At 44.8% G+C, this 25,027-nt stretch overlaps 1 protein-coding gene and 1 long non-coding RNA gene across 2 annotated transcripts in view; both read left to right on the top strand.

Annotated features, from left to right (window-relative positions):
• The first annotated feature begins 14,038 nt into the window (after positions 1 to 14,038).
• Positions 14,039 to 14,875, top strand: LOC143941527 (uncharacterized). The gene is made up of 3 exons (XR_013264222.1): positions 14,039 to 14,185; positions 14,497 to 14,630; positions 14,773 to 14,875. It is a non-coding gene; the product is annotated as an uncharacterized LOC143941527 (long non-coding RNA).
• A 2,251-nt stretch (positions 14,876 to 17,126) lies between these two features.
• Positions 17,127 to 25,027, top strand: part of ADAT1 (adenosine deaminase tRNA specific 1) — a 34,030-nt gene continuing 26,129 nt past the window's right edge. The window contains 4 exon segments of the mRNA XM_077451364.1: positions 17,127 to 17,333; positions 20,168 to 20,322; positions 22,642 to 22,698; positions 23,750 to 23,804. Of these exon segments, the coding sequence (XP_077307490.1) occupies positions 17,326 to 17,333; positions 20,168 to 20,322; positions 22,642 to 22,698; positions 23,750 to 23,804 (275 nt within the window). The 5' untranslated portion in view covers positions 17,127 to 17,325.

Genomic DNA, 25,027 nt, shown 5'->3' with positions numbered 1-25,027 from the left:
ATGGATAAGTATCTGCATGTATTTCTCAGCATTGAGGACACCATTGATCCTGACCAAATTTCCAACTCCATTTGCAGAAATGTACCCCCAAACTTGCAAGGAACCTCCACCATGCTTCACAGTTGTCTGCAGACACTTTTTATTGTACCGCTCTCCAACCTTTCACCAACAAACTGTGTCCAGCTACAGCCAAAATATTGACCCCAAATTTTTTCTGCCCACGACCCTAAACATACAGCCCATATCATTAAGAACTATCTTCAGTATAAAGAAGAACAAGGGTTCCTGGAAGTGATGGTTTGGCCCCCCACAGAGCCCTGCTCTCACCATCATGGAGTCTGTTTGGGCTGACATAAAGAGACAGAAGAATTTGAGGCAGCCAATGTTCGCAGCAGTTCTGTGCTTAGTTCTCCACAAGGTTTGGAACCACCTGTCAGAAACCCTGTCCGGGATTAAATAAAAAGATCAGAGTGAACCCTTTTGTACACACTACTACGCAAACCGCATAAAAAAACAGGGGTTTTTCGTTCACACACATTGCAATGCATGTTTAAGCTGGCCAACTGCGTCAAAGTAACCCCTCTCTGGCCAGTCCCTACTCTACTCTGCAAAATGCAAATGCTCCAGTGGATATAGTGCCAGTATGGTGCAGATAGACAAAAGTTATAGGAAAACTACAGGTTCAGATCTGGTCACTGACCTGGGCTATGCAATAGAAATCAGATATAGCCAGGCTCAAATCTAATTAGCTTCTATATATATATATATAATCCATCAGGTGCTAAAGGGACCAAATGTTGAGAATAAATAAGTGCAGATTTGCATAAATGTGTAGCGCTGGCATCCTTGCCTACTAAATTTAGCATTTACAATGAAAGTCTACGGACGTTTCTATGGCTTAGTGTTTGGCGCCATCTAGCGGCCAAACACTGATAGTGGACTTAAATGACTTTTGCTTTATCAAAGCATTGAACTTGGTACAGGAAGTGACAGCCCAGCAACCCCAGTCTCGTCGTGTGGCTCAATGGGAGAACAAGCCGGAGAGACTCCCCAGGAAGAATTCCCCCCCTTAACCACCTCAATACCGGGCACTTAACCACTTAAGCCCCAGACCAATTGTCAGCCTAAGGACCAGAGGTCTGTTTACAATTTGGCACTGCACTGCTTTAACTGGTAATTGCGCGGTCATGCAATGTTGTACCCAAACTAAATTTACATCCTTTTCTTCCCACAAATAGAGCTTTCTTTTGATGGTATTTGATTGTCTCTGCGATTTTTATTTTTTTGCGATATAAATGGAAAAAGACCGAAAATTTTGAGAAAAAAAAAATATTTTCTACTTTTTGTTATAAGAAAAATCCAATAAACTCAATTTTCGTCATACATTTAGGCCAAAATGTATTCAGCCACATGTCTTTAGTAAAAAAAAAAAAAAAAAAATGTTAATTAGCGTATATTTATTGGTTTGTGCAAAAGTTATAGCGTCTACAAACTAGAGGACATTTTCTGGAAATTACACAGCTTTTAATTTATGACTGCCTATCTCATTTCTTGAGGTGCTAAAATAGCAGGGCAGTACAACCCCCCCCCCCCCCCAAATGACCCCATTTTGGAAAGTAGACAACCCAAGGAAATTGCTGAGGGGCATGTTGAGCCCATTGAATATTTATTTTTATTTTTTGTCCCAAGTGATTGAATAATGACAAAAAAAATATTTTTTTACAAAAAGTTGTCAGTAAATGGTATATTGCTCACACATGCCATAGTTATATGTGAAATTGCACCCCAAAATACATTCTGCTGCTTCTCCTGAGTACGGGGATACCACATGTGTGGGACTTCTTGGGAGATTCTAGCCACATACGGGGCCCTGAAAACCAATCACCGCCTTCAGGATTTCTAAGGGCATTCATTTTTTATTCTCATGTACTCAGGAGAAGCAACAGAATGTATATAGGGGTGTAATACCACATATGCCCATGTCATGTTTGAGCAATATATCATTTAGTGACAACTTTGTGCAAAAAATAAAAAAAATAAAAAATATTTTTCCCACAACGTGTGTCAAAATATAAAATATTCCATGGACTCGACATGCCTCTCAGCAAATAGCTTGGGGTGTCTACTTTCCAAAATGGGGTCATTTGGGGGGGTTGAACTGTCCTGGCATTTTATGCACAACATTTAGAAGCTTATGTCACACATCACCCACTCTTCTAACCACTGGAAGACAAAGCCCTTTCTGACACTTTGTTTACATGAAGACATTTTTTTTTGCAAGAAAATTACGTTGAACCCCCAAACATTATATATATTTTTTAAAGCAAAGGCCCTACAGATTAAAATGGTGGGTATTGCATTTTTTTTTTCCACACAGTATTTGCGCAGCAATTTTTTTGTGAAAAAATACACTTTTTTAAATTTTAATCCAAATTTTTGATGAAATGAAAAAAAATGATCTTAGGCCGAGTACATGGATACCAAACATGACATGCTTTAAAATTGCGTACAGACACGCAGTGGCCACAAACTACATACATTTTTAAAAGCCTTTAAAAGCCCTTACAGGTTACCACATTCGATTTACAGAGGAGGTCTACTGCTAAAATTACTGCCCTCGATCTGACCTTCATGGTGATACCTCACATGCATGGTGCAATTGCTGTTTACATATGACGCCAGACCAACGCTTGCGTTCGCCTTTGCACAAGAGCAGAGGGGACAGGGGTGCTTTTTTTTTTTGCTTTATTATTTTATTTTTAAACAGTTCCTTCCATTTATTTTTAATCATTTTTATTGTTATCTTAGGGAATGTAAATATCAATAGCAATAGGTAGTGATGGGTACTCTTTTAAAAAAAAAATTAAAAATTGAGGTCTATTAGACCCTAGATCTTTCACCTGCCCTCAAAGCATCTGACCACACCGTTCTGTGTGATAAAATGCTTTCCCAATTTCCCAATGGCGCTGTTTATATCAGGGAGGGGGGACATTCCCTCCCACTGCTTGTAAAAGCAGTCTAGAGGCTAATTAGTCACTAGGATTGCTTTTACATGAAAGCCGATCACTGGCTGAAAAGAATGATACCAAGATGATACCTAAACCCGCAGGCATCATTCTGGTAATAACCATTCAAAGTCCAGCAGCATGCCAGTACGTTGCTGGTCCTTGTTGGACATATATTGTAATCTTTTTTTTCATGCAGCCTGTTGGCTGAACGAAAAAAAGAGATTGATCGGTGGGTATGCCCACCATTAGAATACCTCCCTTCATCCACCCACTTCTAATGATGGGCATACATGCACCATTTATATATGCCGAAGCATGGGGGCATCCTCCCACAAAAAAGTTAGGCCACGTACACACTGTCAAACTTTTCCATGGGCAGGCCCTCTGTTGGAATTTCGACCGTATGTACGCGGCATTAGGAGCAAAAATCGCTCCTCCGCCCCTGCTGCCCCCATGCTTTGGCATATATGCTTTTTTTTTTAACTGTAGTGGTGAAATCACCTCCTACAGCGTTGGAGTCACGGCTTTATGTATCATGGGAGCAAACGCTGTTGCTGTCAAAATAAATAAATCCGCGCTGCAACTGAATGGTGTACCTGCTAAGCAAATTATGCTTAACATTAAAACAAAGTAAGATTACAGTGTAACAGTAAAACCTTACCATACCATACCTGCAAAGCAAATACCAAAAAAAAATATTCAAAAATAAAACATTTTTTAACACAACCTGTGCCTAAAATATATATATGCCGAAGCATGGGTATGCCCACCATTAGAATACCTCCCTTCATCCACCCACTTCTAATGATGGGCATACATGCACCATTTATATATGCCAAAGCATGGGGGCATCCTCCCACAAAAAAGTTATGTCGCGTGCACACTGTCAAACTTTTCCACGGGCAGGCCCTCCGTCGGAAATTTCGACCGTATGTACGCGGCATTAGGAACAAAATCGCTCCTCCGCCCCTGCTGCCCCCATGCTTTGGCATATATGCTCTTTTCTTGTGGTGGTGAAATCACCTCCTACAGCACTGGAGTCACGGCTTTATGTATCGTGGGAGCAAACGCTATTGCTGTCAAGATAAATAAACCCGTGCTGCAGCTGAATGGCGTACCTGTTAAGAAAATGATGGTTAACAATAAAACAAAGTAACATTACAGTATAACAGTAAGACTTGCCATTCCAGAAAAGGAAATACAATAAAACATAGTAAAAATATATATTTTTTAAACACAATCTGTGCCTAAAAAATATATGCCGAAGCATGGGGGCAATCCGCCCCTAATGTTAGGGGCAAATTGCCCCTCCACCCCTGCCCCCATGCTTCAGCATATATACTCTTTTTTTTAACTGTGGTGGTAAAATCACCTCCGACAGCGCTGGAGTCACAGCTTTACATATCGTGGGAGCAAACGCTGTTGCTGTCATGATAAATAAACCCGTGCTGCAGCTGAATGGTGTACCTGTTAAGAAAATGATGGTTAACAATAAAACAAAGTAATATTACAGTATAAAAGTGAGACTTGCCATTCCAGAAAAGGAAATACAATAAAACAGTAAAAATATATATTTTTTAAACACAATCTGTGCCTAAAAAATATATGCCGAAGCATGGGGGCAATCCGCCCCTCCACCCCTGCCCCCATTCTTCGGCATATATACTCTTTTTTTAACTGTGGTGATAAAATCACCTCCGACAGCGCTGGAGTCACGGCTTTACATATCGTGGGAGCAAATGTATGGCGTCATGATGTCACAGGGTGGAGGCACCATCTTTAAATCTGTGGACGCCATTGGTGTCATTTTTTGTAGCCAGTAGGGGGACTGTTAAAGTGCCAGTGTTCCCCTGGTTTTTGGACACCCTGGTGCAGCACCCAGCGATATAGGCACAAGAGAATCATCCCGATTCCATATTGGTGTTGCAGCATCTCTTGCTCTGTGATCCCCCTCCCTGTCCTCCCCACATCTGATTCCCCCTGCTGTGTACACACCTGCACAAACCCCCCATCCACAAGCTCAATGATGTCACAAGCATACCCACCCCTATTTGTGCATGCCTCCACGGGGTGAGAAATCTCCCGCCCACAGCTCATTGGTCCAGCAATGACAGCTGACTTCAGGATTTGGACTGAACCTGAAGCTCATTCCAATTCCTTATTGGTGTTGCAACATCTCTCTACCTGTAACTATCCCCGCCCCACTGATCCCCCTCCTTGTCCTACCCACATCTCATTCCCCTTGCTGTGTATACACATCTGCACAAATTTCCCCTTCCCATCCAGGGACTGTAGCTCAATGATGTCACAAGCATCCCCATCCCTATGTATACATGCCTCTGCAGGCCGAGAAATCTCCCGCCCACAGCTCATTGGTCCAGCAATGACAGCTGACTTCAGGATTTGGACTGAACCTGAGCTCATTCCAATTCCCTACTGATGTTACAACATCTTTCTAACTGTAACTATCCCCACCCCAACCCCCCCCCCCCGCCATCACTCTACCTGTAACTATCCCCACCCCAACCCCCGCCGCCGCACTGATCCCCCTCCCTGTCCTGCCCACATATCCCAGATATATGATTCCCCCTGCTATGTACACCCCTGTACAATTCCCCCCCCCCCCCCCATCCCATAGCTGTAACTCAATGATGTTACAAGCTCCCCCCCCATATATACATTACTCTGGTGAAAAATCTCTCCCACAGCTCGTTGGTCGTCGGTCCAGCAATGGCGGCTGCCTTCAGGATTTGGAATGAATGCGGCTCATCCCGATTCCCTATTGATGTTGCAGCAATTCTTCCCATCGGTTGCTCAGGAAATCAAATCCTGGCACATCTATTGCCGGACGTCTTCTGCCTTTCAGGAACCTCTTGCCCCTCACCGGTATCCTCCTTGCCCGGTTTACCTTTCGACTCTGTGGACAGCAAAAAACACATTAGAAACCGGAAATAATGATTTGGGATAATGGGGAATTATTACTCTATGGAATATTACTATTGGGTGACTTCTGTTATTTGCTATGTGCTGAGTGGACATGTAAAAAGGAAATCCTACATGGACCAGTCACGATTCCACATATGCATCAGTATAAATTGTCACGATATCATTATAACTGTACAGGCGCGTCTATAAACCATCTTTATATGCTGCACTGATTCTAAATTCTCTGCAGGAACTTGGCAGTTAGAAGCATGAAGCTGCTTATAATATATTGATAGCTTTCATGCTTTATAGATGCATTACTTATAAATGGTCCAATGTGGCGTGTTTTTTCCATCGTAAAAAGCGCAATCTATTGGATATCAATAGGTCACGGCACTTGCACAACCCAGAAGGCAATGCAGCTACTTATACCCGCCAGTAGGGGGCAGAATAAGGAAATGCAAAACAGCAGACATAGCACAATTACAGACGTGATCCTATTTAGTTTGCGATACTTACAGGTGGCATGACGTATGGCGGACGCACGTTCCCCGCCTCCAAGTCTTCCCAGTCAATCCCAGCGAAAAATGGGTGTTGTCTTACATTTCTTCGCACGCTCTTGCACTGTGGATTTAAAAAAAAAAAAAAAAACATAAGATAAATCATTTGCATCACAGAAGAAATAACTAAACAATTTAATTTAGCCAATTTTATAGCACAAGTGAAAGTAAACTTTTGTATCTGTGGCTGGAGTAGAGCATTTACTTACCTCCCGAAGTAGGTGGTTGAGCTGAGGATGGCGCTTGTCATCCGAGGGGAGGTTCAATCCCAGGTACACGAGTGTCTTACGGAAGCATCTGTAGTCCCGGAGGAAGTCGTACCAGGGTTCCACATCGGCCTGGAAAAAAATAAAAGAAATATATATTATTATTATAGCCCAACACATAATAAAATGAATACAAAATGACAAAACGTGTCATTCAGCTCCTATAGCAATGAATATGTATAGTATATGTTATAACAGCAGTTGGCGGTTTCATGATTCTACCAAACAGAGGCCCCGCCCCATTCTGGGGGTCTGCGCCAACTTTCATTCTTCACCAACTTTTATTACATTCTTCAGCCCCTTTGGACGTATCTGGTATGCCCAACGTCTGAAAATGTAAACCACTTCTGGGCTGCCCCCCACACACACACACACACATATATATATATCGCGGCAGGGCGGGGCCATCAGCGCAAAATTGCGTACCTGTGGGTGATTTTATTCCTTTGGGTCAGGGGTACGCATGGACACTGCGGGAGCCAATCAGCGGGTCCGGCGAACCCGATGTCTGCTGGTACCCGCCGATCCTTCCCGAGGCAGAAAGAACTGCGGTCTGCCTTTGTCAACAAGGCAGATCGCCGTTCTGTCAGAGGGGGAGATGGAGATCTTGTGTTTCTGCTAAGCATGAACACAGATCTCTGTCTTCCCCCAGTCAAACCACCTCCCCCCTCCCCCCCCCCACAGTTAGCAAGCACTCCCAGGGAACACATTTAACCCCTTGATCACCCCGGATGTTAGTTCCTTTCCTGTCAGTGTCAGTACAGTGACAGTGCATATTTTTTAGCACTGATCACTGTATTGGTGTCACCGGTCCCTAAAAAAGTGTTACTTAGTGTCAGATTTGTCCGCCGCAAACTTCTCAGTCCCGCTAAAAAATCACTGATCGCAGCCATTACTAGTAAAAGGGACACACTTAACACTTAACACTTAACTTTTTAAGGTTGAACTGGATGGACTTGTGTCTTTTTTCAACCTGACTAACTATGTAACTATGTAACCCTTTGATCGCCCCTGGTGTTAAAGCGGGAGTCCGCGTTTTTTTTTTTTTTTAAAAGCCAGCAGCTACAAATACTGCAGCTGCTGACTTTTAAAATAGTGACACTTACCCGCCCAGCGCGCCCGCGATGTCGGCACCCGAAGCCGATCTCTCGATCGTCTCTCGGGTGCTGCCGCCGCCATCTTGGGTATGGGAATCAGGAAGCGGAGCCTTTCGGCTTCATTTCCAGGTTCCCTACTGCGCATGCGCGAATCGCGCTGCGCAATAAGGACGGTCCCCGCTGCCTCTGGGATCTGTGTGTTTCCCAGCAGGCAGCGGGGCACTTGCGGAAAGGGGCGTAATCTATGCCCCTTTCCGCAGAGAGCTATCCCGGAAGTGGGTGCAGAATACCTGTACTGTACATGTATCTGCACCCCCCTCCCCCCTGAAAGGTGCCAATTGTGGCGCCGGAGGGGGGGAGGGTTCCGATGAGCGGAAGGTCCACTTTAGGGTGGACCTCCGCTTTAACCCCTTCCCTGTCAGTGTCATTAGTACAGTGACAGTTCATATTTTTGGCACTGATTACTGTAGTAATGTCACTGGTTCCCCAAAAAAGTGTCAAAACAGTTAGGCGTCCGATCGCTGATCGCCGCCATTACTAGTAAGAAAAAAATTATAAAATGATTCCATAAATTTATCCCATAGTTTGTAGACATTATATACACTTATTGGGATTTATTTTACCAAAAATATATATAGCAGAATACATATTGGGATAAAGTGATGAAGAAATGAAACAAGATTTTGGTTGCTGCTTCTTTTTTTTTACCAGCCTGGTTTTACTACAAGAGTAGATGGCTGTAGGTGTGCCGGATCACTTCTACGTGGCTTGCTGGTGACCCCCCCAATGCACCCCCTCAATGCTTCCTGGGATCTTTATTTTTAATTGTTTTTATGGAAAAAATTAAACCAAAAAAATTTGCCCCAGGGGGGTAAGTGGTTAAGAACCTCTTGGTGGCCAAAAAAACACGACAGCGCCCCCTATAAGACCCAATTCACACCTCAGCAGTTTTCAGCTTGTAAAAACGCTCAGCTCTGAAGCTCCAAAAAGCCCAACAATTAAAATCCCTTTCATTTCAATGGCCCCTGTTCACATAGGAGCGTTCTGTACCCCGAAAAAAAAAAACCGCCTGAAGCTCAAAAACGTTACACAAGCTTCTTTTTGGCAGATTACATGCATTTTTGGCCCCATAGACTTCAATAGAAACACCTGACTTGAGTAGAAAAACGCTCGTAAAAAGCGCTCAAAAAGAAGCTCTCCGCCCCTAATTTCCTCTCCCCCTCCCCCCCTCCAATGCTTTCTATTGGCTAAAGGAAAAAGCCTGAAGCTGTAAAACGCTTGTCTAAAATGCTTTGAAAAGCCAGAAAAATGTCAGTAAATGGATGCGCTCCGTGTGAATGGAGCGGAAATGGACTGTGTGACTTACCATTGTGTCGGTGATGGTGGTATTATCCGGGTTATAAGAAAATCTCTTTTTCTCTGCCAAGCCGAAGTCAACGACCCGGACATGTCCGGCACTATCAATGAGGATGTTGGTTATATTCAGATGACTGTAAAGAAGAAGAAGAAGAAAAAAAGGTAAGTAGGTTGTTATCATCTAGATCAGGGGTCTCCAAACTTCAACAGGGGTCTCCAAACTTTCTTTCCTGTGGACAGTAGGAGGGGAAATAGTGCCCCATCATTGATGTCAGTGAGAGGAATAGTGCCCCATCATTGATGTCAGTAGGAGGGATAGTGCCCCATCATTAATGTCAGTAGGGGGAATAGTGCCCCATCATTGGGGTCAGTGGGAGGAATAGTGCTCCATCATTGGTGTCAGTAGGAGGAATAGTGCCCCATCATTGTTGTCAGTAGGAGGAATAGTGCCCCATCATTGTTGTCAGTAGAAGGAATAGTGCCCCATCATTGGTGTCAGTAGGAGGAATAGTGCCCCATCATTGGTGTCAGTAGGTGGAATAGTGCCCCATCATTGGTGTCAGTGAGAGGAATAGTGCCCCATCATTGGTGTCAGTAGGAGGAATAGTGCCCCATCATTGGAGTCAGTAGGGGAAATAGTGCCCCATCATTGGTGTCAGTAGGGGGAATAGTGCCCCATCATTGGTGTCAGTAGGGGGAATAGCGCCCCATCATTGGTGTCAGTAGGAGGAATAGTGCCCCATCATTGGTGTCAGTAGGAGGAATAGTGCCCCATCATTGGTGTCAGTAGGAGGAATAGTGCCCCATCATTGGTGTCAGTAGGTGGAATAGTGCCCCATCATTAGTGTCAGTAGGAGGAATAGTGCCCCATCATTGGTGTCAGTGGAAGGAATAGTGTCCCATCATTGATGTCAGTGGAAGGAATAGTGTCCCATCATTGGTGTCAGTAGGAGGAATAGTGCCCCATCATTGGTGTCAGTGGAAGGAATAGTGTCCCATCATTGATGTCAGTGGAAGGAATAGTGCCCCATCATTGGTGTCAGTAGGAGGAATAGTGCCCCATCATTGGTGTCAGTAGGAGGAATAGTGCCCCATCATTAGTGTCAGTAGGAGGAATAGTGCCCCATCATTGGTGTCAGTAGGAGGAATAGTGCCCCATCATTGGTGTCAGTGGAAGGAATAGTGCCCCATCATTGGTGTCAGTAGGGGGAATTGTGCCCCATCATTGGTGTCAGTAGGGGGAATAGTACCCCATCATTGGAGTCAGTAGCGGGAATAGTGCCCCATCATTGGTGTCAGTAGGGGGAATAGTGCCCCATCATTGGTGTCAGTAGGGGGAATAGTGCCCCATCAGTGGAGGGAAAAGCTCCCTAAGATCCAGATACAGCCAATCAAACGACGGCCTCTGGCGAGCACCAAGCAGTTTGGAGACAATAAAATACGATGGGTGATATTATGGTGATACTTACCGATGTGTGAAGCCTCTGGAATGCAGCGCCTGCATGGCGCACACCACCTCCGCACCGATGAATCTGATGGAAAAAGAAGAAGAAATGATTATTGATAAACTTGCTCTATAGTCACCGAGGCCCCCGATTAATATTCCCGGATCCTCACACTACGGGAAGTCGGGATAGTTTTGTATTTGGTAAATGATGGTAACAAAACATTGCCATAGGGGTGTTGGGATTTGGCTATAAACCTTGATTTCTTCTCATTATGGAATTATTACGGGAAAGGTTTCTAGTCCAGCTAAGATCACAACCATGAAGTTCCATCTTCCTGAATCCCATCCCATAAATCATGTCAGTCTAAAGCTCCCCATGGAGATTAGAGGAGATTTGATGAACGATCGAGCTACGATCTCAGCTCTATGAGCCCCTCCCATGGCTTTTGCCAGACACTTCATTGGTCAGGCTACAAATTCTGGCCCAATAGTCACTTCCCCATGTAATGGATATCGGCAATGTTTGGCATCTCACCGATCCTCCTTCCCTATCCCCTATGCATTTTCTATTTCACAATGTTCAACCAATTCAAACATTGGAGCAAGACGCCTGACTAGTGTACCTGGGGGGGGGGGGGGGGTAAAGCAGTTGCATCCCATCCCCCCAATAGCTTAAAAGTGATCTATCTACAATTGTGCTTTCTAACCCCTCCCCCACTACTAATGATCCCCATTGTAGTACTTACCTTATGGTGTTCATATCCAGAGGATGCCTCTTTTCAATAAATTCCTCCAGGGTCTCACCACTCACATATTCCATTACAAAGAAAAGATATTCCTAGAAGAAGATAAAAGAGATACAAATTATAATTCATCCATTATAATAATAATATAGTGGATGGTGTCAGTAGAGCAGTGGATGGTGTCAGTAGAGCAGTGGACGGTGTCAGTAGAGCAGTGGATGGTGTCAGTAGGGCAGTGGATGGTGTCAGTAGAGCAGTGGATGGTGTCAGTAGAGCAGTGGAAGGTGTCAGTAGGGCAGTGGATGGTGTCAGTAGGGCAGTGGATGGTGTCAGTAGGGCAGTGGATGGTGTCAGTAGAGCAGTGGATGGTGTCAGTAGAGCAGTGGACGGTGTCAGTAGGGCAGTGGATGGTGTCAGTAGGGCAGTGGATGATGTCAGTAGGAGCAGTGGATGGTGTCAGTAGGGCAGCGGACAGTGATCGTGTCAGTGGGCTAGTGGATGGTGTCAGTAGGAGCAGTGGATGGTGTCAGTAGGGCAGTGGATGGTGTCAGTAGAGCAGTGGATGGTGTCAGTAGGGCAGTGGATGGTGTCAGTAGGGCAGCGGACAGTGATGGTGTCAGTGGGCTAGTGGATGGTGTCAGTAGTGATGGTGTCAGTAGTGATGGTGTCAGTGGGCTAGTGAATGGTGTCAGTAGTGATGGTGTCAGTGGATGGTGTCAGTAGTGATGGTGTCAGTAGAGCAGTGGATGGTGTCAGTAGAGCAGCGGACAGTGATGGTGTCAGTGGGCTAGTGGATAGTGTCAGTAGAGCAGTGGATGGTGTCAGTAGGAGCAGTGGATGGTGTCAGTAGGGCAGCGGACAGTGATGGTGTCAGTGGGCTAGTGGATAGTGTCAGTAGAGCAGTGGATGGTGTCAGTAGAGCAGTGGATGGTGTCAGTAGGGGCAGTGGATGGTGTCAGTAGGGCAGTGGATGGTGTCAGTAGGGCAGCGGACAGTGATGGTGTCAGTGGGCTAGTGGATGGTGTCAGTAGAGCAGTGGATGGTGTCAGTAGGGCAGTGGATGGTGTCAGTAGGGCAGCGGACAGTGATGGTGTCAGTGGGCTAGTGGATGGTGTCAGTAGAGCAGTGGATGGTGTCAGTAGGGCAGTGGATGGTGTCAGTAGGGCAGCGGACAGTGATGGTGTCAGTGGGCTAGTGGATGAGTCACAGCTTTACATATCGTGGGAGCAAACGCTGTTGCTGTCATGATAAATAAGCTCGTGCTGCAGCCCGTGTTAAGCAAATGATGGTTAACAATAAAACAAAGTAACATTACAGTATAACAGTAAGACTTGCCATTCCAGAAAAGGAAATACAATAAAACATAGTAAAAATATATATTTTTTAAACACAATCTGTGCCTAAAAAATATATGCCAACTGGATCCGATTCTCAGCCCTGGCCCATATACCTCTAAACTCAAGAGGTGGCTCAGTGGATAAGCTTCTTTTACAAACTGAAGCCAAGTGGATCTTTACCCTAAAAGCCACAAAATATCCTGGTTTCAATGAAAATATAAGCTACAGATCTTTTTTATAGCTAATTTTTGCTTGTCTGTTTCATGGACCCTCCTGCCTCAGCTGTGAGCCCCCGTGGAACCTGGCATGGAGAGAGAGAAGTGACATCCCCTTTTTCCCTTTCTGTTCATCCTTTTCCCACCCCCCCCCCCTTCCCCTTGTCTGTTCCCTTCCCTTACCCCCTTCCCAATTTATTTTGTGTCAATTATTATTTTTTCAATTTTTATTTTTATTTTCTTTATTGCCATGTCTATGTCATATTTAAAAATACTTCTTTATATCAACAAATGTCATTTCTAATTACTATTATTGTTTTACATGCACTATATGCTTCTTGATGTCTCGCTGTGCTTGGCCCAAGATGGGTTTCATGGTCTGCACACTTAGGGATCTCTGTTGCTCTCTATGAGTCCCGTCCACATTGAGGAGCTTTGCTCTCTCCCTTCTTCCCTACACCGCATTCCTAAGCCTTACTATCCTGTGGTTTGGGACTGGATCCTCTGTTTTTTTCTCCCCTGGCTCCAAGTATGTAAGGGCATATGGACACCCAAGGGCGCCGCTGGGTTATTTCCCCAGGTGGCTCCCGATTTGAGGTGGACGGGGACATGTAATCCGCTTTTGGGTTGGAAGCCATGACAATCGCCGCTTTATCTGCCCCTTATGCTGGCCTTTGTCTTCCCGCCCCTTTAAGGGCGGAGAGCCAGCGCAGCCCCATCTCCATCAGCATCTATCCAAACAAACCTCGTGTCAGCACTGAGGCATTATGGGGTTGGTAGTTCAAATGCCGATTCGAAAGGCTTTGCACATGCTCACTGCTTCCATGCTCACTGCTTCCACCTATGGCTGTCCGCATCGAGCCGGTGACGTCAGACGCCGGCTCGATGGATGGGGGATTTAAAAGGCAGCGCTGTTATTTCACCTGTAGTGCAGGTTCAGCACAGACACTGCCGCCACGCTGACCCTTTCTGTTTGGTAAATATATTTTTTCAGTTGAACTCTATACTGCTGTAACATCTTTTCCTACTCATACATACCTATATCTATTTCATCCTTCCCCTTATCTGCTTGTAGGTTCAGCAAGCTTAGAGTGGCAGCATAGCGCTGCACTCTGTAATTTACAAAACACTACAATGAATCGATTGATTTTTTCATTGTGACCTGTTGCACCTGTACTGCATCAATATTATCACATGGAACTAATTTTTTCATCTTTGACTATAACTGCAGGTAAAAACAATTTTTATTTCTCTTTATTATTTTTAACAGCATACAAGTTATATATCCCAAACAGTTACCTTTTATGACCTATATACTAATTAGACGTAACCCTAATTATAATTACAATCAATTGTTTCACTCCTCTGATAATCAGTATTTCTTGTCTTAATATGGAGGCATGCTCTTCAGCCCCAATTCCCTCTTATAATTGAGGGAATGTTATCGTTTACCCTTTCTGTTACAAAGTAACACTTTTCAATGTCTGTGCTGGATTTGTAAACTCAGCACTTATCTCTGGATTTTGTTTTTGATCTTTTTAGCGCTTGTCTACCTCCATCTATGCCCTGCATGGGGCTGGGTTGTTTTTAGCACTTGATCCTGTCCCATAATTTCTGCCACCTATTCCACCATCTATTGGCTTGTGTGTTGCGATGTTGGGAATGACTATACCTGGGTAAGCATTGTACCTCCTCGGACTAAGCACATTGAGACTAATTTCATATTTAATGTCCTGAATTGTATGTGTACTTAATTGTACGGCATAGATGTACATTATGTATTCTTAAACTTTTTCTTTGTGTTTATGTTCATGTTAGTTGCATACTCCCCTGAAGAAGCAAAAACGCGAAACATGTCGGGAGGAAATACGATCATTCTCAGCAACTAACATTTTCAGGATCCCCTATGCCTTATGTCATGTACTGTTTTGTATAAATAGTGTATTTTCTATTTTTGTCTTTACAAAATATTTTTAATATATTTCTAAATATTAAAGCTATGAATTCTTTTATAAGAAATCTCTGTCTCTTTATAAAGTGTACCGCATAAAAATCCCCTGCTCCCCTTTTTTCCTACTTTTGGATACAATATTTGTGTATTTCTACTGTTTCTATGGAATCTGCCTGGTTGCTATGGGCTGTAGTGGTTGCTAAGGGATATCTATGGACAGCTACATGTGGTTTTATGGTGATGTGTTGATGTCTCTGTAATTCTGTAATTGTATATGTTGTACACTCGGCTATGTTGTTCATATATTATATATATATATATATATATATATATATATATATCTATAGACCAAAAAAAAGAAAAACATTTTTCCCTATAGTGACCTGTGTTAGTTTTACAAGGTTGGGATTTAGTTGAGCAAACTGGATAAGAGGACATATGATGGGGTCCTGTGTATCTTATTCATTGTTTTTTAGGGTGTTCATCACACAGGTCCTAATAATAATCATATTTACCACAAAAAAAGTGAATCTATTTATATTTACTTCTCTGTGGGGAATATGATCATTATATATATTATACATTCAGTCTGGTATATACTATGGGGGTGACGTGTTTTTCTGCTGTTGACGTGTTCTGTAATTGTATATGTTGTACACTGGGCTGTGTTGTTCATATATGATATATGATATATGATATATGATATATGATATATGATATATGATATATATATATATATATATATATACAGTATCTTACAAACGTAAGTACACCCCTCACATTTCTGTAAATCTTCTCTTCTCTCTTTTCATGTGACAACACTGAAGAAATGACACTTGTCTACAATGTAAACAGACTGGCCCTACAACAGTCCACAGACTGGCCCCTGACATCCGACTGGCCCCCGCCCCGACATCCACATTGACAGACTGGCCCCCGATATGCCGCCGTTGCCGCGCACAGACATTTAACTGTGGCGCTGCCCACCGCCCTTTACACTGACACAAACACACACTAGCAGCGGGGGTGGGCGGCGCCACAGGTGTAGACCAACTTCTGGTCTTCTTAAAAATGGCGGCCGGCGGAGACAACGGCCGCCGACCTCTAGCGGAGACAACGGCCGCCGACCTCTAGCGGAGACAACGGCCGCCGACCTCTAGCGGAGACAACGGCCGCCGACCTCTAGCGGCCGGCGGCAAAAAAGCAGGGAAATTCAATTTCCCGGGACAAACCGAATTTCGCGGGACATTTCCCGGGACAAAATTAATTCGGGACAAATGTCCTAATCCCGCGAAATTCGGGACAGTTGGCAACTATGCAATAGTATACTCACATGCATATACGAGGGCCAATAGTATACTCACATGCATATACGAGGGCCAATAGTATATCACACGGGTACAGGGAGAACATTCACACTCCATGCAGGTGGTGCCGCGGTTGGGATCCATAACCGTAGAAGTGCTAACCACTTAGCCACTTAACACGTAACTAAAGACAAAACTTTTTTTGAATAGACTGGAGAGGGATTAGAACCCCCTGTCAGGTTTTTATTACTTCCTGTGCCCCCCATTAAGGCGCTCTCTATTAATCCTGTTTACCAAAGTAAAAGAGAATCCCACATTTGGGTCTTTCAATGGGGTCATTAGTTCTGGGATCCCCTCACTTCCTGTTTGGCCTATAGGACAGGAAGTGAAGACAAATCTCTCCTATGGGACACAGATGGCAACAAAAACCTGGCAGGAGGGGAAACCCTCCTTTATGCAAAATGGAAAAAAGTTTTGCCTTTAGTTTCACTTGACGTAGTGGATTTTGGAGAATAAGGATATCGTGAAATATGTGTATTAGCTGGGAGTGGCATTAAAGTGTAAGCTCCTTTGCCGCCAGGGACTGATGAAAGGAATGGCGGTGCTGTATAAACGGAGGGCCACTGTCACCTCATCAAATCCGCCATTAGGAATGATAGGAGTGGCAGTGCTTTTATTTAGAACCTTTTCCTTTTAAAGACAAGAATGTATTTTATAAATAAGAAAGACAGAAGTGAGAGGAATGTGTTTTTATAGAAAACTTTATTAACAGCACAGCATACATTTGGATTCCGCGGTCAAATCCCTGTCACAGATGTCGAGGGGAGGAGCGCGGTGCATTATGGGAGTTGTAGTGCCGTGTGGCCATCTCTCCAGGCTTCCCTCGTCCTCCGGAACTACATTTCCCAGAATGCCCCTCTACCTCGCCCGTAATGCTTTTGGCTTTCTGTTTGCTGGGCCAGCAATGCAGATACTGTGTGATAACGGCGGGGGAGGGGAAACTCTACGAGCTTCTCCTGTAGGAGGGAACTTGACACCGAGGCCCCGAAATATCTCACCGTGAGGAACTGCTCGTCCTGACGTCATCAGGAGGGCGACAACCCTAGGAACAGCATGGCTGGGTAATGGACAGAAATAAACAAACAGGACCTGTGGGACTACAACCTCCAGCGTGTCTGGGGGCCCTCAGGTTGGCTGGACTTGCTCTGCATTATATGAAGAGAGGCATCTCCAGGAACACTACAAGTCAAAGCATGGCAGGAGCTGTCACTATAGCTTGTATTGGGACAGCTGTCTGCTCTGGAGGCACTACAAGTCCCAGAATAATCTGTACTGGTTGCACTGGCTTGTGTTGTATTGTACAGGGCAGCTGTAGAGGCACTACAAGTGCCAGCATGGCAGGACCTAAAACCACAGGTTGCCCTTGCTTGCATTGGGACAGTTTAGAGCTCTAGTGGCACTATAAGTCCCAGCATGGCGGGATATTTACCACAGCTTGCCCTGGCTTTTATTAGGACAGCTCTAGGGGGGTACTACCAGTCCCAGTATGGCAGGATAATCAGCATTGGTTGCCCTGGTTTGTAGCGGAACAGCCGAGAGCTCCAGAGGCACTACAAGTACCAGCATATCATTACCTATCACCACAGGTTGCCCTGGCTTGTATTGGGGCAGCTGACAGCTCTAGGGGGTACTGCCAGTCCCAGTATGGCAGGATAATCCGCATTGGCTGTCCTGACTTGAATTGGGACAGCTGAGAGCTCCATAGGCACTACACGTCCCAGCATGGCATGATAATCAGCACTGGTTGCATTAGGCTGCACAGGGACGGCTAGGATCTCTGGAAGCACCACAGGTCCCAGCATTGCAGAACCTAACACCCCAGGTTGGTTTAGGTTGTACAGGGACAGCTGGCCATTCTGGAGACACTACAAGTCCCAGCATAGCAGGAACCACAAGTCGATCTGGCTTGTTTTGGGAGAGCTAACAGCTCTAGAGGCACCACAAATGGCAGCATTGCAGAACCTAACACCATAGGTGGCTTTGTGTTGTACAGGGACAGCTGGTAGTTCTGGAGACACTACAAGTCCCAGCATGGCAGAATAATCACCACTGGTTGCCCTGCCTTGCATAGGGCAGTCCAAGCACAGCTGGCATTTTTAGAGGCACTACAAGTTTCAGCATAGCAGTACTTGCCACCACAGGTTACCCTGGATTATATCGGGAGAGCTGAGAGCTCTGGGGGCACTGCAAGTCCCAGCATAGCAGGATCTATCACTACAGGTTGCTCTGGATTGTATTGGGACAACTCTATAGGCACTACAAGTACCAGTAATACAGAACCTAAAACTTCTGGGTCTTCCGCCAATCCAACTACCAACAGGGTTTTTTGCGCTGACATATCCTATCATGGCCTTGCGATCTAATGGTATGCTGGCGCCAGGAAGAGCATGCTATTCGGGACCGCTCTAGTCCTGGGTGGATGTCCTCCTCAGAACGTGCCATGTGCTCACCCCATGGCCCGTGCTTTTGGGGCGATCTGCCACTGGACACAGCCCATGATGGATCAATGTACCAGCCTGCTGCCGGTACCATGTGATCGTTGTGACCAATCACAGTAGATCACATTACAATTGTACCCAATGGATTCATGCTATTCATTGTGTATTATTGTTGCTCTGTGATTGGTCACAGTGTTCATATGCTACAGAGAGGGCAATTACGGCCCATCTATACCATGTGATAGGTTGTGGCCAATCACAGATAATCATTCAGTAAAGGTGGCTGTTTATTCTTTATGCTGCCTTCACCCTGACTCAGCTGATCACAGATCAGGGGGAGGGGCCAATCACAGCGGCCCTTTACCATGTGACCAGCTGTGTCCAATGACAGCTGATCATGGATGTAAATACAAGCCAGTTATTGGCTTTTCTCTCTTCATGCTGACAGTGTGAGGAGAGAAAAAGAGAGCCGATATCTGGCTTGTGTTAACGAGACATCCGCACTGATAATCGGGGCATTGATTATTAGTGTCCTGATTAATAGTGCAGTCCCAACAGTGCTGCCTGTATGTGCCAATCAGGGCAGCCTCATCCGCCAACATCAATGAATTATTATTATTTTTTTTTTCATTTCCTTAGCAAAAAATAAACCCCCAGAGGTGATTAAATACCACCAAAAGAAAGCTCTGTCTGTCTAAAAAAAAATGATAAAACTGCCATAAGGGTACAATGTAGCGTGACCGCGTAATTGTCGTTCAAAGTGTGACAAAGCTGAAAATTTGTCCTGGGCAGGAAGGGGGTGAAAGTGCCCGGGAGGTAAGTGGTTATTACCCCGTAGTTGGGGGACTATATAACTTTCCTACAGACTAAATCATATACACTGATTTGGTTTATTTTCACCAAAGAAATGGAGCAGAATACATTATTTTGGCCTAAATTTATGAAGAAAGATTATTTGCAAAACTTTATTTTTTTTTTAACCCAAATGAAGACAAATACTTTTTTTTTTCCTCAACATTTTAATATTTTTATTCGCTTATTTAGCAAAAAATAAAAACTCCAGTGGTTTTTAAATATCACCCAAAGAAATCTCTATGTTTTTTTTTAATTATAAAAATGTCCTATGTGTACAGTGTAACACGACCGCGCAATTGTCATTCAAAGTCTGACAGCGCTGAAAGCTGAAAATTGTCCTTGGCAGGAAAGTGCCCGGTGTTGAAGGGGTTAAATAATTCCATATAAAACGGATATTTCCTGTTTGGGTGAATACTGACTGGTTGATTCCTTCAGCAGGATCCTTATATTATGGAAGGCATGTGACGTCATCATCTAGAATTCTGGGAGGGGGAGGGGAATATCCCGGAGAGTAATGAAATATCAGCGTTAGGCGGAGTCGACCTTTTAATAGGCGGAGTAATTATTTGGCATTTAATGTGACCGGCTCTGTGTTGGCACAGGTCATGGACAGCGGATGAAATCGCGGCGTTGTGCTACGACCATTACCGGACCAGGTTACCTAAGCAAGGCCAGCCGGACCCGAGCAGAGAATGGACGCTGCTGGCGGCTGTCATACAAGTGGATGCTGCACAGGGGGCGCCCTGCACCAAGAAAGGTGATTTCTACAGTTATATATTTGTTTTTATAAAAAAAAAACAAAGGTGCACAAACACTTTTTACAGAGTACAAGGCGTTCTGTGATTGGACGAGGGGAGATGATAACATTCAATCAGTTGGTTAGAGACCAACAAGCACATGTTCCAGAGTTTATGAAGCTTTTCACTAGATGATGCATACTGGTTTATGGTTCAGTAGGAGTGTCCTGTGTGCAGAGAGTGTATTATTCATACACAATATTTATTACAAAACTAAAGTAAGGAACTTAAGGGCCGGTTCACACTGCAGGCGAGGCGACTCCGACTTGCCTCGCCGCGACCTGCAGCGGCCTCGGCGGCGACTTGCAAATGACTTCTGTATAGAAGTCAATGCAAGTCGCCCCGAGGTCGCCCAAAAGTAGTACAGGAACCTTTTTTCTGAGTCGGAGCGACTCGAGTCGCTCCTCTCAGAACGGTTCCATTGTACAGAACGGGGGCGACTTGCGAGGCGAGTCGTGTCGCCTCGCATCGCCCGCTGTGTGAACCGGCTCTAAAGGGGTTGTAAAGGTTAATTTTTTTTTTTTTTTTTTTAAATAACAAACATATCATACTTTCCTCCACTGTGCAGTTCGTTTTGCAAAGAGTGGCCCCGATCCTCCTGTTCTGGGGTCCCCCGGCGGCTCTCTCAGCTCCTCCCCGCAATAAAGAGCTTCCCGAGGGGGGTTACCTTGCGGGCGCACTCCCGTCTCATAAACTCTGCATCCATAGACTAGGTCTCGGTCCCGCCCCCCCCGGCGGCCACGTCATTTGGATTTGATTGACAGCAGCTCAAGCCAATGGCTGCACTGCTATCAATCTATCCAATGAAGAGCCAAGAAGCCAGCACGTTCTCGACGTGGGACATTTTCGAGGGCTCAGGTAAGTAAATCAGGGGTCTGGGGGGGCCAGTAACTATTAGATGTTTTTTCACCTTAATGCATAGGATGCGCTTCCCCCACCGCCTCATGCAAAATCACATACGTGTACGTTGCCCTTTAAGAGGCGGCAGGGGCGCGCACGTGCCCACGGGAAGCTCCGTGAGTCCGGTCACGGGTCCCGTGCACTCGATCGCCGCGGGGATACCTGCGATCGCCTCACGGAGAGGTAGAACGGGGAGATGCGGATGTAAACAGCATCTCCCCAGTTCTGCCTAGCAACAAGTGACACTGATCTCTGCTCCAGAGATCAGTGATGTACACAACACAGCCACGCCCCCCACAGTTAGCAACACGCCCCTAAGACACACTTAACCCCTACACTGCCACCCACTGGTTATCCCTTTCACTGCCAGTGTCATTTGCACAGGAATCAGTGCATTTGTATAGCACTGATCGCTGTATAAATGACAATGGTCCAAAAAATGTCCGATGTGTCCGCCATAATGTCGCAGTCACAATAAAAATCGCTGATCGCCGCCATTTAAAAAAAAAAAATATTAATAAAAATGCCATAAAACTATCCCCTATTTTGTAGATGCAATAACTTTTGCGCAAACCAATCAATAATCGCTTATTGCAAATTTTTTTTAATTTTTATTTTTTACCAAAAATATGTAGAAGAATACGCATCGGCCTAAACTCAGGGGAAAAAAAATGTTTTTTATATATATATATTTTTGGGGGATATTTATTATAGCAAAAAGTAAAAAATAATGCGTTTCTTTTCAAAATTGTCGCTCCTTTTTTTTTTTTTTTTGTTTATAGCGCAAAAAATAAAAACCACAGGGGTGATCAAATACCACCAAAAGAAAACTCTATTTGTGGGGAAAAAAAGGACGTCCGTTTTGTTTGGGAACCACGACCGCGCAATTGTCAGTTAAAGCGACGCAGTTCCGAATGGCAAAAAGTGCTCTGGTCGGGAAGGGGGTAAAATCTTCCGGGGCTGAAGTGGTTAAGGTGAAAGAAAAAGAAAAAAAAACTGAAGATTTACAACCCCTTTAATAGAGAGATGAATTTGGTTGCTTTGCATCATCTCTGCTTTTGGTTCCCCAGTTTTTATAACTTAGGCTGGCCATACATTATACAATTTTCTTATTAAATTTTCCTTTATATTTACCAAAACCATATAATATGAGGTCAAACCTGAACACTTTCCATGTAAACGCAGTTAGGCCGGCCCTTTATACTACATATTTGAAGGTAAAACTAAATAAAAGTGAGTAAGAAAATTTGTATAGCGTATGACCAGCTTTACTCTCTCTGTCCAGCAGGTGGCGCAGTGCTTCTTTTTAGACTCATCCAGAAGCTTTGCCTTTTTTTTTTCTTATCCTCTAACGATAAAACATTCCGTTTCGTTGACAGTCGTTGCTTTGGGAACCGGGACAAAATGTATCGGCCAATCAAGACTGAGCAAAACAGGTAAGCATCTCTAACAACATGTGGATGCTGCTGGAGGGATTTGGTAAAAAAGCGAAGGAGAATTTCAGATATGCACATAATTACTGTGCTCCAGCTTGGACCAATGGGATGGTGCGTATGTCACGCTTGCCCTGTGGAATCTGGAAATCGCTGTATTGGTTGCTGCTACTACAGTGATCACCGCTGTCTTCCGGGTCCCGTGTCGAGCGTCTGCCCTGATATACATTGGCAGAATGGCACGGACAGGCAAATGGGCGTACAGGTACGTCCCTTTTTAAATTTGCCGCCATGCAATCGCGCGCGCCGGTCGGGACCTCCCATGAGTCCGATCGGGGGTCGCGTGGACTCGATCGCCGCAGGGATACCCGCAATCGTGTCACGGGGAGGAAGAACGGGTAAAGTAAACAAGCATCTCTCCCCGTTCTGCCTAGTGATGGTGTCACTGATCTCTGCTCCCTGTGACCGGGAGCAGAGATCAGTGACGTGTCGCACACAGCCCCCCCACAGTTAGAAACACTCCCCTAGGACGCACATAACCCCTTCACTGCCACCTAGTGGTTAACCCCTTCACTGCCAGTATCATTTACACAGAAATCTGTGCATTTTTATAGCACTGATTGCTGTATAAATTACAATGGTCCCAAAAATGCCCGATCTGTCCGCCATAGTGTCAGTCACAATAAAATCGCTGATCGCCGCCATTACTTGTAAAAAAGAGAGAGAAGAGATGATTGGAGGGAAGAGACACCCCCCCCCCCCCCCCCCCTTCATACAGCACACAGGGACAGAGCTGAGGCCATCAATCACAGGCTGTGTGCTGGAGCTCCCTCCCCTGTCACCTTTTTTTCTCTCGGTGTCAGGTAAACTTGTCAGAAGTGACTGAGGCAGATAGCAGAGGAAGGAGGCAGCAGACAGAAAATGACGCTTAGTGCTCCGGATAGAGACAAGTACAAGCTATAGAGGGATGTGCTTTGTTTTGTTTTAATTTCATGTCAGGTTTATAAAAGTCCAGATGTCCTCTTATGACCCTTTTTTTTCCCGTCTTTCTCAGGTGATATTCTTCAGGACAGCCATGCAGAGATAATTGCAAAGCGGAGTTTTCAGAGGTAGGCGTTGTATTCTGTACATCCCTGTAATTTGTTGCCCGGCAGCCGGAACGCAATGTCCTTCCATTATAGACAGTAAAGTAGCTGCATTATGGGGAAAAAAAATGGTTCTTGTCCATCGGAGCCAGCAGTGGTTTTATGTCATTACGCGGCCGGCTCGGGTCCGGTGATTGTTACGGGGAAAAAAAAAAAGTAGACTTTTTAAATGACATAATCGCATCAGTGCGACCCGGAGAGAAGTGCGTTCATCTGGAGTCTGGCTTCTTAAAAGTCGCTGTACAGCAAAAGCACCGAGGAACAAAACAAGGTGAATTCCGGGGCAGATGTAAAAGACACAAATTAATGCAGCTCCGTCCTCATTAACCACTTCCCACCCGGGCCGATTCCGACATTCCTCTCCTATATGGAAAAATCATTTTTTGCTAGAAAATTACCCAGAACCACATTTTTTTCCCACAAATAGAGCTTTCTTTTGGTGGTATTTGATCGCCTCTGCGGCTTTTATTTTTTGCGCTATAAACAAAAATAGAGCGACAATTTTGAAAAAAAATCATTATTTTTTACTTTTTGTTATAATAAATATCCCCCAAAATATATAAAAAAAACATTTTTTTTCCCTCAGTTTAGGCCGATACGTATTCTTCTACATATTTTTGGTAAAAAAAATCACAATAAGCAAATATTGATTGGTTTGCGCAAAATTTATAGCGTTTACAAAATAGGAGATAGTTTTATGACATTTTTATTAATAATTTTTTTTTTTTTTTTACTAGTAATGGCGGCGATCAGCGTTTTCTTATTGTGACTGCGACAATGCGGCGGACACATCGGACATTTTTGGCACATTTTTGGGACCATTGTCATTTATACAGCAACCAGTGCTATACAAATGCACTGATTCCTGTGTAAATGACACTGGCAGTGAAGGGGGTGGCAGTGTAGGGGTTAAGTGCGTCCTAGGGGTGTGTTACTAACTGTGGGGGGCTGGGCTGTGTGTTAGTGAACACTGATCTCTGCTCCAATCACATGGAGCAGAGATCAGCGTCACTTCTTGCTAGGCAGAAGACGATCGCAGGTATCCCCGCGGCGATCAAGTTCGCGGGACCCACGACCGGACTCACGGAGGTCCTGACTGGCACGCGATACCAGGGTGGTAATTTTAAACGGATTTACCTGTACGGCAGTTTGCCTGCCCGTGCCATTCTGCCAACGTACTTCGTCGT

The sequence above is a fragment of the Lithobates pipiens genome, unplaced genomic scaffold (genome assembly GCF_037356315.1).
Source record: "Lithobates pipiens isolate NorthernLeopardFrog02 unplaced genomic scaffold, aLitPip1_a1.2 Scaffold_10, whole genome shotgun sequence".
Taxonomy (NCBI): domain Eukaryota; kingdom Metazoa; phylum Chordata; class Amphibia; order Anura; family Ranidae; genus Lithobates; species Lithobates pipiens.
Note: the sequence above shows the minus strand (reverse complement) of the source record. Positions and strands in the feature narration are given on the sequence as shown.